We start from the raw sequence: 13,465 nt of genomic DNA, 5'->3' as shown, positions 1-13,465 counted from the left end.
CATTAATTAATTGGATCCCACTCCCATAATGTCTTCTATTTATGTTCAATCTTTTCTTCTCCTATTAGAAATATAACGCTGAAGTTCCTCCCACACACATTCAAAATCACTGCTGCAGTGAACCTAAGTTTCTTCAGCGATAATTGCTGCAGACGTGTGGAATTAAAAAAATAAAATAAAACCCTCCTGAAATAGATTTAATCAGAATATCGTCCTAACCAACTTCGTGTTCTCCTGGGTTGTCTGAGATCTCAACAGCATACAGCTTTAGTCCGTGGTGGCTTTTTCCAATGTTGTAAATTCTCGTGATATTTGGACACATTTCATTCACAACCTTCATCAACTGTCAAAGAAAAAAAGACGCACTTATGTATATTTTATATATATGTACTAAATATATATACACAATATTGATTATAACTCATTCAAGGTTTAGATGATTCTATGATTCAAAACTAGATGTAGGGGGAACATACTATATTCATTTTAATTTTTCAGAGAAAAACAAAAATTGTTGAAAAAATCAATTTTGGAGATCGTTATAGGTCTGCTGGCTCAGAATCAAATGTTCATTCAGCTAGAACAAGTATAACAGTCTGCTGGAGCAGCACTGTGTGGGTGAAGTTCAAAATCCTTCTTACATCGGACATTATTTAAATGAAGGATCTGAGAGGAGGAACAGTCATAATAAAAATAAATAAAAATAATAATACTTTGCACTCCTGGTATATAACACTTGACATTTTCAAAGCACTAACAATAATTACATAAATAATCCTCTCAACACTCCTGTGAGATAGGTAAGTACAATAATTACTTCCTTTTTTTACAATGGGGTCTGTGACACAGAGAGTTAGTGGCGAGTTGTGATTGGAATGTAGGGGTTCCAGGCCCCTAGCCAAATATTCAATGGATACCTCCAGAAGCACTGAACCCATGACCTCATACTGGGGTTCTGGTTCTGTAAGAGGGAAGAACATCACCTGCTGAATCCTTTAAAAACATTTTTGCAGCATTCTGATTATATCTGGAGGCCTCCACCTGAGTACAGACCAAGTCCAACCCTGCTCAGATTACAGTATGAAATCTGTGGTAGGAGCACAGCAGGAATTGATATGGATGTGGAAAGAATAGCAAGACAAGCCTCTGAAAGGGGGAGAGCATGCTACACAATCTGAACTCTCCCCACTGTGTGCGGACATACAGGAAAGAATAGGAGACTTCTCATCTTTCAATATGTCATTGATCCTTAAAACTTTTCAGAGGTTTGGGGTTATGTATCTGTAGCAAGGCCGGTCACATGCTACTACATTCAGCATCAGATATGTGGATGGCTTGTGAGATTAACAGTTTTCATATGGGGTAATATTTCTCTGACTTGGTGATGGCTTTTATCATGCACATCTGTAAATTCAAAGATTTATTGTTGAGTATGCAGTTAATGTACATGACATTCAAATCTGCTGAACTGATAGGTACTGTAATGTGTCTTGTTGCAAATTAACTTCATGTCAGTGTTGTATACCAAATACTGCTTGACCATTAGTGACAACTGAGTTCAATTTTTGTACTCCCAGGATCAGTATCAGTTGGATTAAAAGAAATAAATGTGTGAGTTCAAAGCATGAGGTCCTAATAAGAAATAAAAGAAAATAGTTTTGAATGATAAGAAGGGCCTTGATTTTGTTGCATTGATTTTGTTCACTGGAAAGGATTATTTAAAGAAATAAGGATTTTACTATAAATTGGAATCCGAGGGAATATGGATTAAACAATCATTTTACTAGATTGTACATACCCTACTGAACAAGTATTGTAGCATAACATAACTTTGTTCTCACAGCATTAATTTAGAAACAATGACAACAGGGCTGACGATTTTAGGAATGCAATAATTAGATATGTCCAATACCCAGGCTCCAATTTAGCAAATCTAAGGGGAAAAACACAATTCATGTTGGTGAGAACATCACCAAAGGAGTGCGGTTCTATTTATAATCACGTTGCAAATGATGTGATATTTTCGTAAGTTCACTAAACACACAGACCAATTTTACAAACAAAACAACAACTTTCTTCAGTCCATCCTCATCTGGAAATTGCAATGCAGTATGACACTCCCAGTGTCTTAATTTAAGACAAATTCCTTTATTACTATCATCAACCTCATCCTCATCACCACTATCATCAATGTTTTGATATTACAATAGCTTCTTGATGCCTCAACTAGGTCAGGACCCCATCATGCTGGGTGCTGTATAAACAATTAGCAAAAGACAAGACAGTAACTGCCTCAAAGGGCTTATCGTCTAAAAGCTATAGGGGTGGATGAAACAATTGTAGTTGGGGAGAAAGGGAAGATGAGTTAACTGTAATAAGAGCATGTGGATCCATAGGCTAGCTGTGTGTACAACCTGTAGGTGTAATAAGCTGATCAGTAACACTAATATTGGCTCACCTACCTATCTTGGCACATACATACATTTTTGATTGTTTGAGGATATCTGGTCAGCAGTTTTTTGGGACCCTATCATGCAAGTTCCTGTTTAAGTATGAGTTTACATTTGAAGGGTCACTTTGTGACAATTAAAGTGAAAAATAATTATGAGGAACTTTCCTTACCTATAATAAATGGAATAAAACTAGAACCATTTTTGGATTAATCATGACCTCCCTATCACTTTTCGCTCCCCTACCCCATCCTCCTCCTTTTCCCACTCCTCTATTTTTTTTTTCATTTATTCTTTAATTTGGTCTTAATTTGTATATTAGTAACTCGTTATCCTCTGTTCTTATCATTTAGAATATATCACCTGAATATATTTGTTACTCCAACTATAAATGCACATTTGAGAATAATCTTTAAAACTTTCCAATATTTTGTTTACGTGACTGTTCTTCTGATGGTAGTCTCAAAAGGCATGGTAAATAGGACACTGGACCAGAAACACGTATTTACTGTACAAAACAAATCCTTTTTATCTTGAATTACCTACCATGCAAAGCAAAATGAGTAAAATGTATAGCCATTGTGAAACATGAAAGGAGGTCTGTTATAGCAGGATGGAATTCTCTTTCTCTAATTTATAGATAATGAAAAGATGTATTTGACTCATATCTATCCGTCTTGGGTTTTACTTGGGCTTTGATTCTGCAAAAAACTCCACATGGGCAGACCCTTCCACCATTTTCCATTTCCATGTGGGAACAGGCTTCTGACCAATGCAGAGTCTCATGAAGGACTAGGGGAAGAGAGCTGAAACATCTCAAAGATGCCTATCACTATAATATGTTGGGCCCCAATTCAGGAAAGCACTTAAGAACTGAAGTTTATTCTTATTCAGGAGAGCACAGTGAGCCTGATCCAGACCCATTGAAGTCAATGGAAATATTTCTACTAACTTCAGTATGCCTTGGATCAGGCCCTGGAACTGGGGACTGAAATCAATGTTCATTAAAGTAATGGAAATATTCACAACATGCTCATTAAGCACATACTTAATTTTTTAATTGGGGCCTAGGTGTATCATGAATTACATTTTTCATTATCTCTTAATATTCTAGCAGAGCCCAGCAGTGCAGGTATAATGAAGATAGTTCATGTTTCCATATAAACTCAAATGTTAAGGGGTTTATAAACTAGGAATAAAAATTCAGTCTATATTTAAATTTGGTGCACATGATGCCAATTGTGAAGTAACTTTTATTTTTTACTCTTAAAACTGAGTCAGACCCTCACCCTGGAATTTTATAAAGAATAAACAGTGTTCCAAAATAATCCACACAACCAAAGTATTCTGTGTTAATCTCTCTCCTTAACAAATGCCATTGGATCTTTGGCACTGCAAGGTCTTCCACGGAGTGGGTGATGGTACTGAATAAGGGATATGAATGAACATTTTTTCATACTCATTTTTCTTTCCTATCTACAATACAAATTGCACAATAGGCCATCTGAAACCTCAGACAGCTTTTTCCTTCTGCCTGCACAAACTGTCAAAGACAATCTATGGTAATATGCAGTCTGAGTGTTATTAACAACCAGCAGGGTTATAAAGCATTTCCAGGAGCAATTTTGCTAATTGACAATTGTTATTTGTTTGTAATCAGCAATTATTTACTCTATTAACACACCGGGAATATTGCATAAATTCTGCCCATTGGACTGGGCTCTGCGGGTGTGATTCTCCCCTTCTCACACACAAAGGGAATGTGTTTTGAGTCCAGAACTAACTGGCCCCCCAATCTTTGGGGAAGCAGTAGGACTGCAATACAGCTCAGCTGAAAATACTCTTCTGGCCTATGGACTGGGACAGTGGCCACTGCCATTTCATGCACTCTGTGAAGGGGTTTTGGACCACTGGATCCACTGAGGGACCAGTCCTGTGGTTCCTTCCCAGGCCTAAATACAGAGCCCCTTTATTCACTGGACTTTTGGGGGCTAATGCAGAAACCACCTCAGTTGCATCTGAGGGCTACAAGATTCTCAGAATGGCAGGAGTGCCCCTTTCCCCACAGCTCTAAAGTGGTGCCAAGGGGGTGTGGTGGACCTTGCTCTGAGCCTCCAGACCTAATTGTATTTCACCCTCCAGTGGAGCTGTTCTATTGGTAACATATTCAGTCCTGCTGAATTCAGAGGAATTTTCAATATCATCATCATACCACCTCCATAATTAAAGATGGGCCTAAGCTGCAACACTGGATCAACTTTCTCAAATTTCAGGGCTGCTGGGGGCCTGATTCTCTCTCCCAGAGGATACAAGTAACTCCCACTGAAATCAGGTAATATTTTCCAGACAAAAATCAGACCCTGAGCATTTGTTTCAGTCCATTATAGAGACAGGGCCCAGATTTGGGATCTGAACTTTTCTGAAGTTTAGGGATGTTTGGATTCCTGGTTTTGGTTCAGGCCCCTTTCTCTTCACAATGCACAAAATGCTGTGAAAAATATTTGCTGGAAATAAAAAGTATCTACTCCCAAATTATCTGAAGTTTCGTCTTAGCAGAAGGGTTTTGCCTTAATTATCCTATTCATAGGCATCCACATGTGATCAAATGCCCACTCCCTAAATTATTCTGGGGAGTGCATGCTTTTGCAAATCATTCTAACATGCTCATGTACAAACATGAATGTAACATGAAAATACTTTTTAGACTGTAGCCTAAACGCTGCTCTCAGATGCATGGAGAATGTTCACTCTGATTTCACAGAGAGCTTTGAATGCACTTTTGCACGCAAAATTTGACTATGGTAGGTGATGGGGTAAAATTCCCTGCCTTTTGTAAATAGCTTATGCATTGAAGCCTAAGACAGTGGTTCCCAAAATGTGGTCCATGGAGCACTTTCTGCCAGTCCCTTTCTAGTGTCTATGATAAACAACCAGAGTGGAAAACACATTAGTTATCTCTCTCTTCTAACATGGTCAGAAGTGAAGTAGTTAACAAAGCTGTCATTAATAAACTGCACCGTGAACACATTATCTTGAATGGGGAAATCTACATGTCTCTTAAAGCTGTTGTGCCAGGCTGTCTGTTTAAAGACTCAAAGACAATGATTAAATTCTCTAGTGTCACCAAAGGTATGTTGCAGTGATATCAGATCTCCTCCAATCACACCCCGAACCGTCTCCCTGCTTGCCAAATGACAAGAGTGCTACAAAATGAGATACTACTACACAGAAGCACCCAACTTGAGAAAGCCCAGCAGAGGACATAGTTCACAGCTGACCAGTTCACAGCCCTTACCATTATTTAATCACATCTTGATTTTCTCCTTATAGAAGAACTAGGGAAATAATTCTTTTTTTAAGCTGTTTTTCAAAGATATTTCAAACCTGACCAACCTGTCTTTGTGCAATTAGTATCTAAAATGTATTTACAGTTATTGTTCTTGACACTAATTATGCCAATTGAGTTTCTATTTGTCTAATCTTTGTGCTAGAAATATAGGCCATGAAATCTCTAGTGAACTAAACGTGTGACTTAGTACACAACTGCTCAGTAAAAATGAATGATGACTCATGCAGTATAAATACACTGAAGATTCAGCACTCAGATAATGATTCACATACTTCAAGACCAAGCATATTATCTTTATATTTGAAGAGCAGGACAGGAAGAAATATTTCTTTAGCACATCCCACACCTATGTCTGGGGTGATATAAATCCAGATTCCCCCCCCCCCCCTCATTTGAAGTTAAAGGGAGATAATTAAGGCTGGTGAATCTAAAATTAGACTGACAGTATTAGCTTTCTTTTGGTTCATGGTCATTTACATGGCATGAGCCTGCTGGTACCTATTGTGATCTCCCTTATCCCTAAATTAATATTTATTTGCATCTACAGTGGTATTAATCCAAAATAACTCCTTTGATTTCAGCTGAGTTACTCTCAGGGGTTCCCAAACTTGGTTCGCGGCTTGTTTAGGGTAAGCTCCTGGCAGGCCGCGAGATGCTTTGTTTACCGGAGTATCCACAGGTATGACTGCTTGCAGCTCCCAGTGGCCGTGATTTGCTGTTCCCGGCCAATGGGAGCTGTGGGAAGTGGTGGCCCAGCCCGCGCCGCTTCCTGCAGCTCCCATTGGCCGAGAATGGCGAACCGCAGCCACTGGGAGCTGCAAGCAGCCGTACCTGCAGACGCTCAGGCAAACAAAGTCTCACAGCCTGCCAAGGGCTTACCCTGAACAAGCCACGAACCAAGTTTGGGAAGGGGAACTCCTGACTGTAGATTTACACTGGGGTAACTGAGTAAGGAATCTGACCCTGTCTCTCTGTTTTATTCATATGATCACACAATACATTGAAATATACCACAATTCAGTTACTCAAGAAGTCTCGGTGCACTATCAAGGAATGAGCATATTACAATGTTCAGCACTCCGGAGAGTCACAAGAGCAGACTGTTGAAACAACATACATGGGTACATGCCACCACCACTGTGGAGAAACCTGTTAGGATTGGGTGGAAGGTTGACAAAGAAAGAAGCTGGACTTTTAGCCATATATTGCAGCATTCGTTTTTGTAGCCAGATAGATTTTTTCATCAAGAGAGAAGTTTAAAAACACATTGACATTTCAAAGTACTGTACATTAAATGCCAATTTTAAAGCTGCAAATGTCACATAAATGTTAAATGTAAAGTTTCAAAAGCCATTTTGATGTAATAATAGTCACTACAGCAATAGAAAGGAAAATCATATTTAATATGCTGTGTTCATATTGATGTGAGCTTACAAAAATTTTAGAGAATAGCACACCAATGCACAAATCCAGATAAGACAGTATGTTCACAGCTGAAACTGTAACACAATAAAGCTCTGATTTGTAAATAATCTTTCCAGGTTTATAATATTTTATTTTGTATATCTCTCCATAAAATACCTCCTTCAATGCACACAATTTTGCTAGTGACAAAGTCTAACTATCCTTCTCTTGCAGCTTCAACTCATCACTCTTTTTTAATGTTTTCCCTGTAGCATTTGAGAGGAAAATGCTCAGCTTAAATAACTCCAAAATATTAGTACAAGTCCTTAAATATATATTTGTATAACAGATGCATAAACATGACACTGGATGGAAATATTAGCAGGCTGATCCACTGTCCATTGAAATCAATGAAAAGACTCCTACCGACCTCAGAGAGATCTGGATCTACCATCTGGCCAAAACATTCATGATTAGGAAAAAGCCATGTGCCTTTTAAAGTAGGTTACCATAAAAAAGAAACCTGCTTTCTGAGGTCTAGAATTTATTTCCTGTAATGGTTTATAACACACCCCAATATTTTGTCCAAAGGTAATAAATGAAAAATATCAAGTTCTGTTGATAGACATTGAATTTCCTTTGTAAGCCCTCACAAAATAACTTGGCAGAGGTATTTTTGGAAAAGACTTATCTGGAGTTAGGATAGATTTGGAAAATGCATAATTCTCAACTTCCCATAAGTTTGCCTTTCCCCTAGTATACTCCACAAAATCTAAGGGTTGACAGAGCTCAACTACCTAAAATAAGGACCCCAACACAATCACCCACCCCATGTGTACACATGCCAGAACTGAAATTGCATTCTCTGTGGCCTACCTGTCTCATTTCTTTGTAGTTGTGGTGTTTAAAATCAAGATCATCTGTGGTTGTCATTTCATTTCTTCTGTGATAATAATTATTTGGGTCTGAGAAAAGAAATTTTAAAAATTGCATATATTTATTAACCATTCCCAAAGGGAAAGATGCCAAGCACGGAGAGAAAGCGTTTTATTCTGAACGCCACTCTCCTACTCATATTTAATGAAGACTCTTTTAAGTAGCTGAAGTAAACAAACAGCAGCTTTGAAATATTACTAATTACCATACAAATCAACTCATTAAACCAAATAGGACCAAGCAGGCAGCAATATTACGGTAACTGAGACATTTGCTCTGCATTAACAACTAAAGTTTAATAGGAAAAGCAAAAAACACATTCCAGTCAGTGCTTTATAAAAGGGCAAGAGACACTAGAAAATAATCAAGGCATCAGAAAGATGTATTTAAGAAAGAATGGAAACAGCACTTCAGAGGAAAAAGCCCCAGCAAATGTTATCTTTCTACTAGAATAATTACTGTAGTTACTGTAGAGAACCAGTAGCTATTTGTTGTTATTGATGAGCATTTTCACAGATTATGCACTGCCTGCAAAATATTGGGCCTAATAAATAATGGATCCACTTTTTGTAGTAAGAATTATTTCTAGTTAAGTATTTTCTCAAACTCACTGCATAAGTTTTTGGGCTTTTTAATTTAAAATTAACAGACTATTTTCTTTACTATGTGGATATAATTTACTCTGTGTGATGTGTTCCATGAAAACATTTCTCAGCAGAAGGCAGGCCATCACATATCTAATTAAACCAACAGGATGACAATTAATAATTAGTGTCAAGCGAGAAGATGGAGGCGGAACAAAAACCTGTGCTTTCTTGCCTTTCCAGGTGAGTGCACTGACAATTCAGCTAAAGAAAAAGGTTGGATGAGCAAACCAGTTAGGAAAAAATCAGAAACACTCCCAGCTCCAGCTTTTGCTCATTCTAAGCAGTGAACCTGAACCACCATTTTTGGACGTTTCTGAAATGTTAACTGAGTTTTTCACCCACACCAGGGATTATTTTTCATTCTTATTCTGTTCTGCACTTCCATGTTCTAGTCTACACCAGCAGTGCTGAGATACTTTAAGAATTCGCTCCAGCGCTGTTGTTAGAACATGGCTATAGGAGCTTCAGAAAAGTCTTGCACCTCCAAATCCTAGCCATCCAATGGAATTTGCTGTTGTCTGATGGGTCTCGCTACAAAAAGACCACCTGATCTCAGTTGGCTTCCCAATTGGCTAGAATACAAAGCCAATCAGATGAGCAGATATACATCTTGCCTCATGTGCCCACCAAGCAAATTTTGTAGATTCAACAGATTAAATAAGCTTCAAATAAGCATCTGCATTTTCAGATTATTATTGAGACCTAACTGGGGAATAAATTCATGTAACTACCTTGACCCCAGTGGTGCTACAACAACAATAAATATGGCACCTGAACTCAAAACATTTTAAACGTCACACCACAGTAATGTATCTGAAATGCAAACCACACAATCTCCTCTTCTCAGAAGAGACAGAATATGGTGTGTTTAATGTCACAGGAAATAAATCATAAAGATAAAAATAAACATCTTAAAATTGTCAGGATACTCTAGGTTTTCTCAATCATCAGATGTGAAAACATACAGTAACTGATTTTTCCCTAGTACTTAAAATTCCCTTCCTTTAAGAGAGATTTTTAAAAGCCTGGTATTTTGACCATGCATTAACTGTTTATCTACCATTCCTATGACATGGTGATGTAGATTTGGTGAGTGAAACCAAAAAAAGGCAATGGGACCTCCCATTTCCATTGAAATCCCTGAAAATGAAAATAATCCTACAAAAGGAGTATTGCACCTTTGGTTCTACTTCTAAAAGGTGCATAATCTCAGATCTCTTGTGAACAAACATGAACGTTTTGCCAACCTCGATTGTCAGTCTGTTTTGACCATTGATTTTTCTGTTGCAGCAGGAATAGAGATTAGGAAAGTATAGAGCAAAATGCAGAAGACAAAAAAATAAACCTCCCCCTCCCCCAACCAAAAACCCACTATCATCTGCTGTACATTAAGTCCACCTTGGCAACAACTATTTACCATCATGCAAACAGAAAATAAGACCCCATGCAGCTAAAACCACTGTAGCATTTCAATTGTGATTTACTTATTCATTCCTGGCATCATTTCAAACAATCCCTCCCCGTTGCAGGAAAAAGAAACCCTGAAAGTCTGTCTGATTACGATGAATTCAAAAGAATGTATTGATTTTTTTCCACTGTCAACTTCCATTTAAGCCAGCACCACAGCTAATTTATAAACTGGCTGGCAAAGGTACTTTGAAAGAATAGTTTCTGACATGCTCCTACCCTCTACCACTCCCAAAGTGAAACTAGATAGGGTAAAATACAGAAATCAATTGCACTGTCAGGGGGATGGACTCGTGACCTTTTCCATCTCCAATTCTATAAGAGTATGTGTATGAGACAGAGAAAGAAATCATCTCCACAATATCGAATTCCTTCTCAGCACAAGAACATTGAAGGTTTTCCATAAATCTAAACTACTTTTATAAACACAAATACTTATAACTTTCTGCTCAGCTGTCATTCTCCCACTCTACCCCTCCCTATTTGTTAGATTTATCTCCTATTGTATCCTGTCATGAAGACTGTAGGTCTCTGGGGTAAGGACTGTCTCTTTGTTACATGTCTGTACCGTGCTTAGTACAATGGGGCCCTGAACCTTGAATGGGGTTCCTAAGTGCTACCATAGTATAAATAATAATAATGATAAGCAGAGAGTAATTATATATTTTTTAAAATTTCTAGTGTTCTTTAGGGTTTGATATAAAATGCTGTGTATGAAGAGAGTCTCACAAAGATGGGAGGGTGAAATCTTCACTCTCAAAGCAACTAACATTACCAAATGATAAGGATTCTCTTTTTTTAATTCACAGAGTTTGCATCCATCCTAATACCACATTGTCTCAACTTCATCGTCACTTCAACAAAGTTGAACTTCTCATGGAGTTTGCGGTTTGAAACCTGTACTCATACTATAGTGCCAAAGAACTTCTACAACTGCAGTTTGCTTTTTGTTCGTCCTATTAGAAAAGTTTTTCTTTATAGAGTGCTATGGCTGAGATGTTCAATACAGTCTAAAAGATTTAGACATACTCCTATTAAAATTAAAGGAAGATAGTGCCCAAATCCCTTAGACAGCTTTGAAAATCTTAGAATTACTGGGGTATTTGTGGCACCTTAGAGACTAGCACATTTATTTGAGTATAAGCTTTCGTGGGCTACAGCTCACTTCATCAGATGCATAGAATGGAACATATAGTAAGAAGCTATATATACATACATACTGTAGCGGTGCCCGCTACCGGCCCCTTCACAAACTCAGTCGGAGACTGCTCCAAAGTAAATGCACCAGTGCTCTTTTATTGTTCGTGCCTGTCCCCACCACCTACTATTTACATATCTTACAGACCAACACCCTGGGAGACCGCTAGCTTCTCCTGCCAGCAGGGATCTAGAGCTCCTTGCTCCTCCCTTTCCTGTCTCTCCCACTCTGCTTCCTCCCACTCAGCTTTATATAGCAGGCTGGTCACTGAGGCCTGTAGTTGCATCCCCTCAGGTGATTAGGGCGTGGCCTGCCCAGCCGTCCTAACAATCCCCCTTTTAAGTGGAGTCGGGCTAACAGGGGCCTGTTTTGGATCTCCTAGCCAGCACCCTGTTACACACACAGAGAACATGAAAAGGTGGAAGTTGCCATACCAACTGTAAGAGGCTAATTAATTAAGATGAGCTATTATCCGCAGGAGAAAAAAAAACTTTTGTAGTGATAATCAAGATGGCCCATTTCAGACAGTTGACAAAAAGGTGTGAGGATACTTAACATAGGGAAATAGATTCCATTTGTGTAATGACCCAGCTACTCCCAGTCTCTATTCAAGCCAAAGTTAATGGTATCTAGTTTACATATTAATTCAAGTTCAGCAGTTTCTCGTTGGAGTCTGTTTTTGAAGCTTTTCTGTTGCAAAATTGCCACTTTTAAGTCTGTTACTGAGTGACCAGAGAAGTCAGAGGTTGAAGTGTTCTCCTACTGGTTTTTGAATGTTATGATTCCTGATGTCAGATTTGTGTCCATTTATATCACATTGGTAGATGTGCAGGTGAACAAGCCCCTGATGGTGTGACTGATGTGATTAAGTCCTATGATGGTGTCACTCGAATAGATATGTGACAGAGTTGGCATCGGGCTTAGTTGCCAGGATAGGTTCCTGGGTTAGTGTTTTTGGTGTGTGGTGTGTGGTTGCTGGTAAGTATTTGCTTCAGGTTGGGGGGCTGTGTGTAAGCTAGGACTGGTCTGTCTCCCAAGATCTGTGAGAGTGAGAGATCATCTTTCAGGATAGGTTGTAGATTTTTGATGAGGCACTGGAGAGGTTTTAGTTGGGGGCTGAAGGTGACGGCTAGTGGCGTTCTGTTATTTTCTTTGTTGGGCCTGTGATTGGGAATGTGCACCCTGTTCCTAATGAATATGCACAAGTTTGACCTCTCTCCAGCAAATCAAACATATCATGGCCATTAAACACATCTTGAAAAAATGTACAGACAGCTACTAGAATAAATCATAAGTTTCTTTTCACGTGTTCTATTTCATTACGTTTCTGAATGCTACCATGACATGTTAAATCAACGGTGAAATCACACTCTTCAGATATATCGTGCGGATTCTTATCTCATTTGCACTACTATAAGTCAGGAGTAACTCCAGTTAATTCAATTAAATGACAACAGTGTAAAACTGGCATACACCAGAGAAGAATCAATAGGGTGACCATATTTCTCAAAGTAAAAATGGGACACCACACGGGGCTGGCCCGAGCTGCTCACCCGAATCCCCCCACAGGTCTGTCCCAAGTCCCCACCCCCCCACCTCCTGCCATCCCTGCCCGGGGGTGGCTCAAGCTGCCTGGTGTTGCCACTCGCCCGAGCCCCACTGTGCATGGCTAGCATCGCACTCTCCCCCCCCCCGAACATTCCTCCACATCCCATTAGGGGAGTATGCCCCACTTTTTTGGTAGAAGTGGCCATTTGTCCCGTTTGCTCTTGCCAACTGGTCATCACTTGGCAAGAGCAAACAGGACAAATGCCTAGTTTTGCCAAAAAAGTCAGGACGTCTAGGACAGGGCTTAAAAGCGGGACTGTCCCAGCCAAAACGAGATGCATGGTCACCCTAAGCATGAAGGCACCAGCCCACAGCAGTCATCTTTCAAACATTTTCTTTTAACTGTTAATAACAAGCACATTTAAAGTTTATTCTGGTTCTAGAAATATTACGGATTCTAGCAGCT

At 39.0% G+C, this 13,465-nt stretch overlaps 1 protein-coding gene across 1 annotated transcript in view; it reads right to left on the bottom strand.

Annotated features, from left to right (window-relative positions):
* The window catches only part of CPXM2 (carboxypeptidase X, M14 family member 2), a 113,688-nt gene that overhangs the window by 26,171 nt on the left and 74,052 nt on the right, over positions 1 to 13,465 (bottom strand). The window contains exons 7-8 of the mRNA XM_008166291.4: positions 8,080 to 8,168; positions 220 to 343 (exon numbers count right to left, since the gene is read on the bottom strand). Of these exons, the coding sequence (XP_008164513.2) occupies positions 220 to 343; positions 8,080 to 8,168 (213 nt within the window). The remainder of the gene's footprint in view (positions 1 to 219; positions 344 to 8,079; positions 8,169 to 13,465) is intronic.

The sequence above is a fragment of the Chrysemys picta genome, chromosome 7 (assembly GCF_011386835.1).
Source record: "Chrysemys picta bellii isolate R12L10 chromosome 7, ASM1138683v2, whole genome shotgun sequence".
Taxonomy (NCBI): Eukaryota; Metazoa; Chordata; order Testudines; family Emydidae; genus Chrysemys; species Chrysemys picta.
This window is presented reverse-complemented; position numbering and strand designations above follow the sequence as displayed.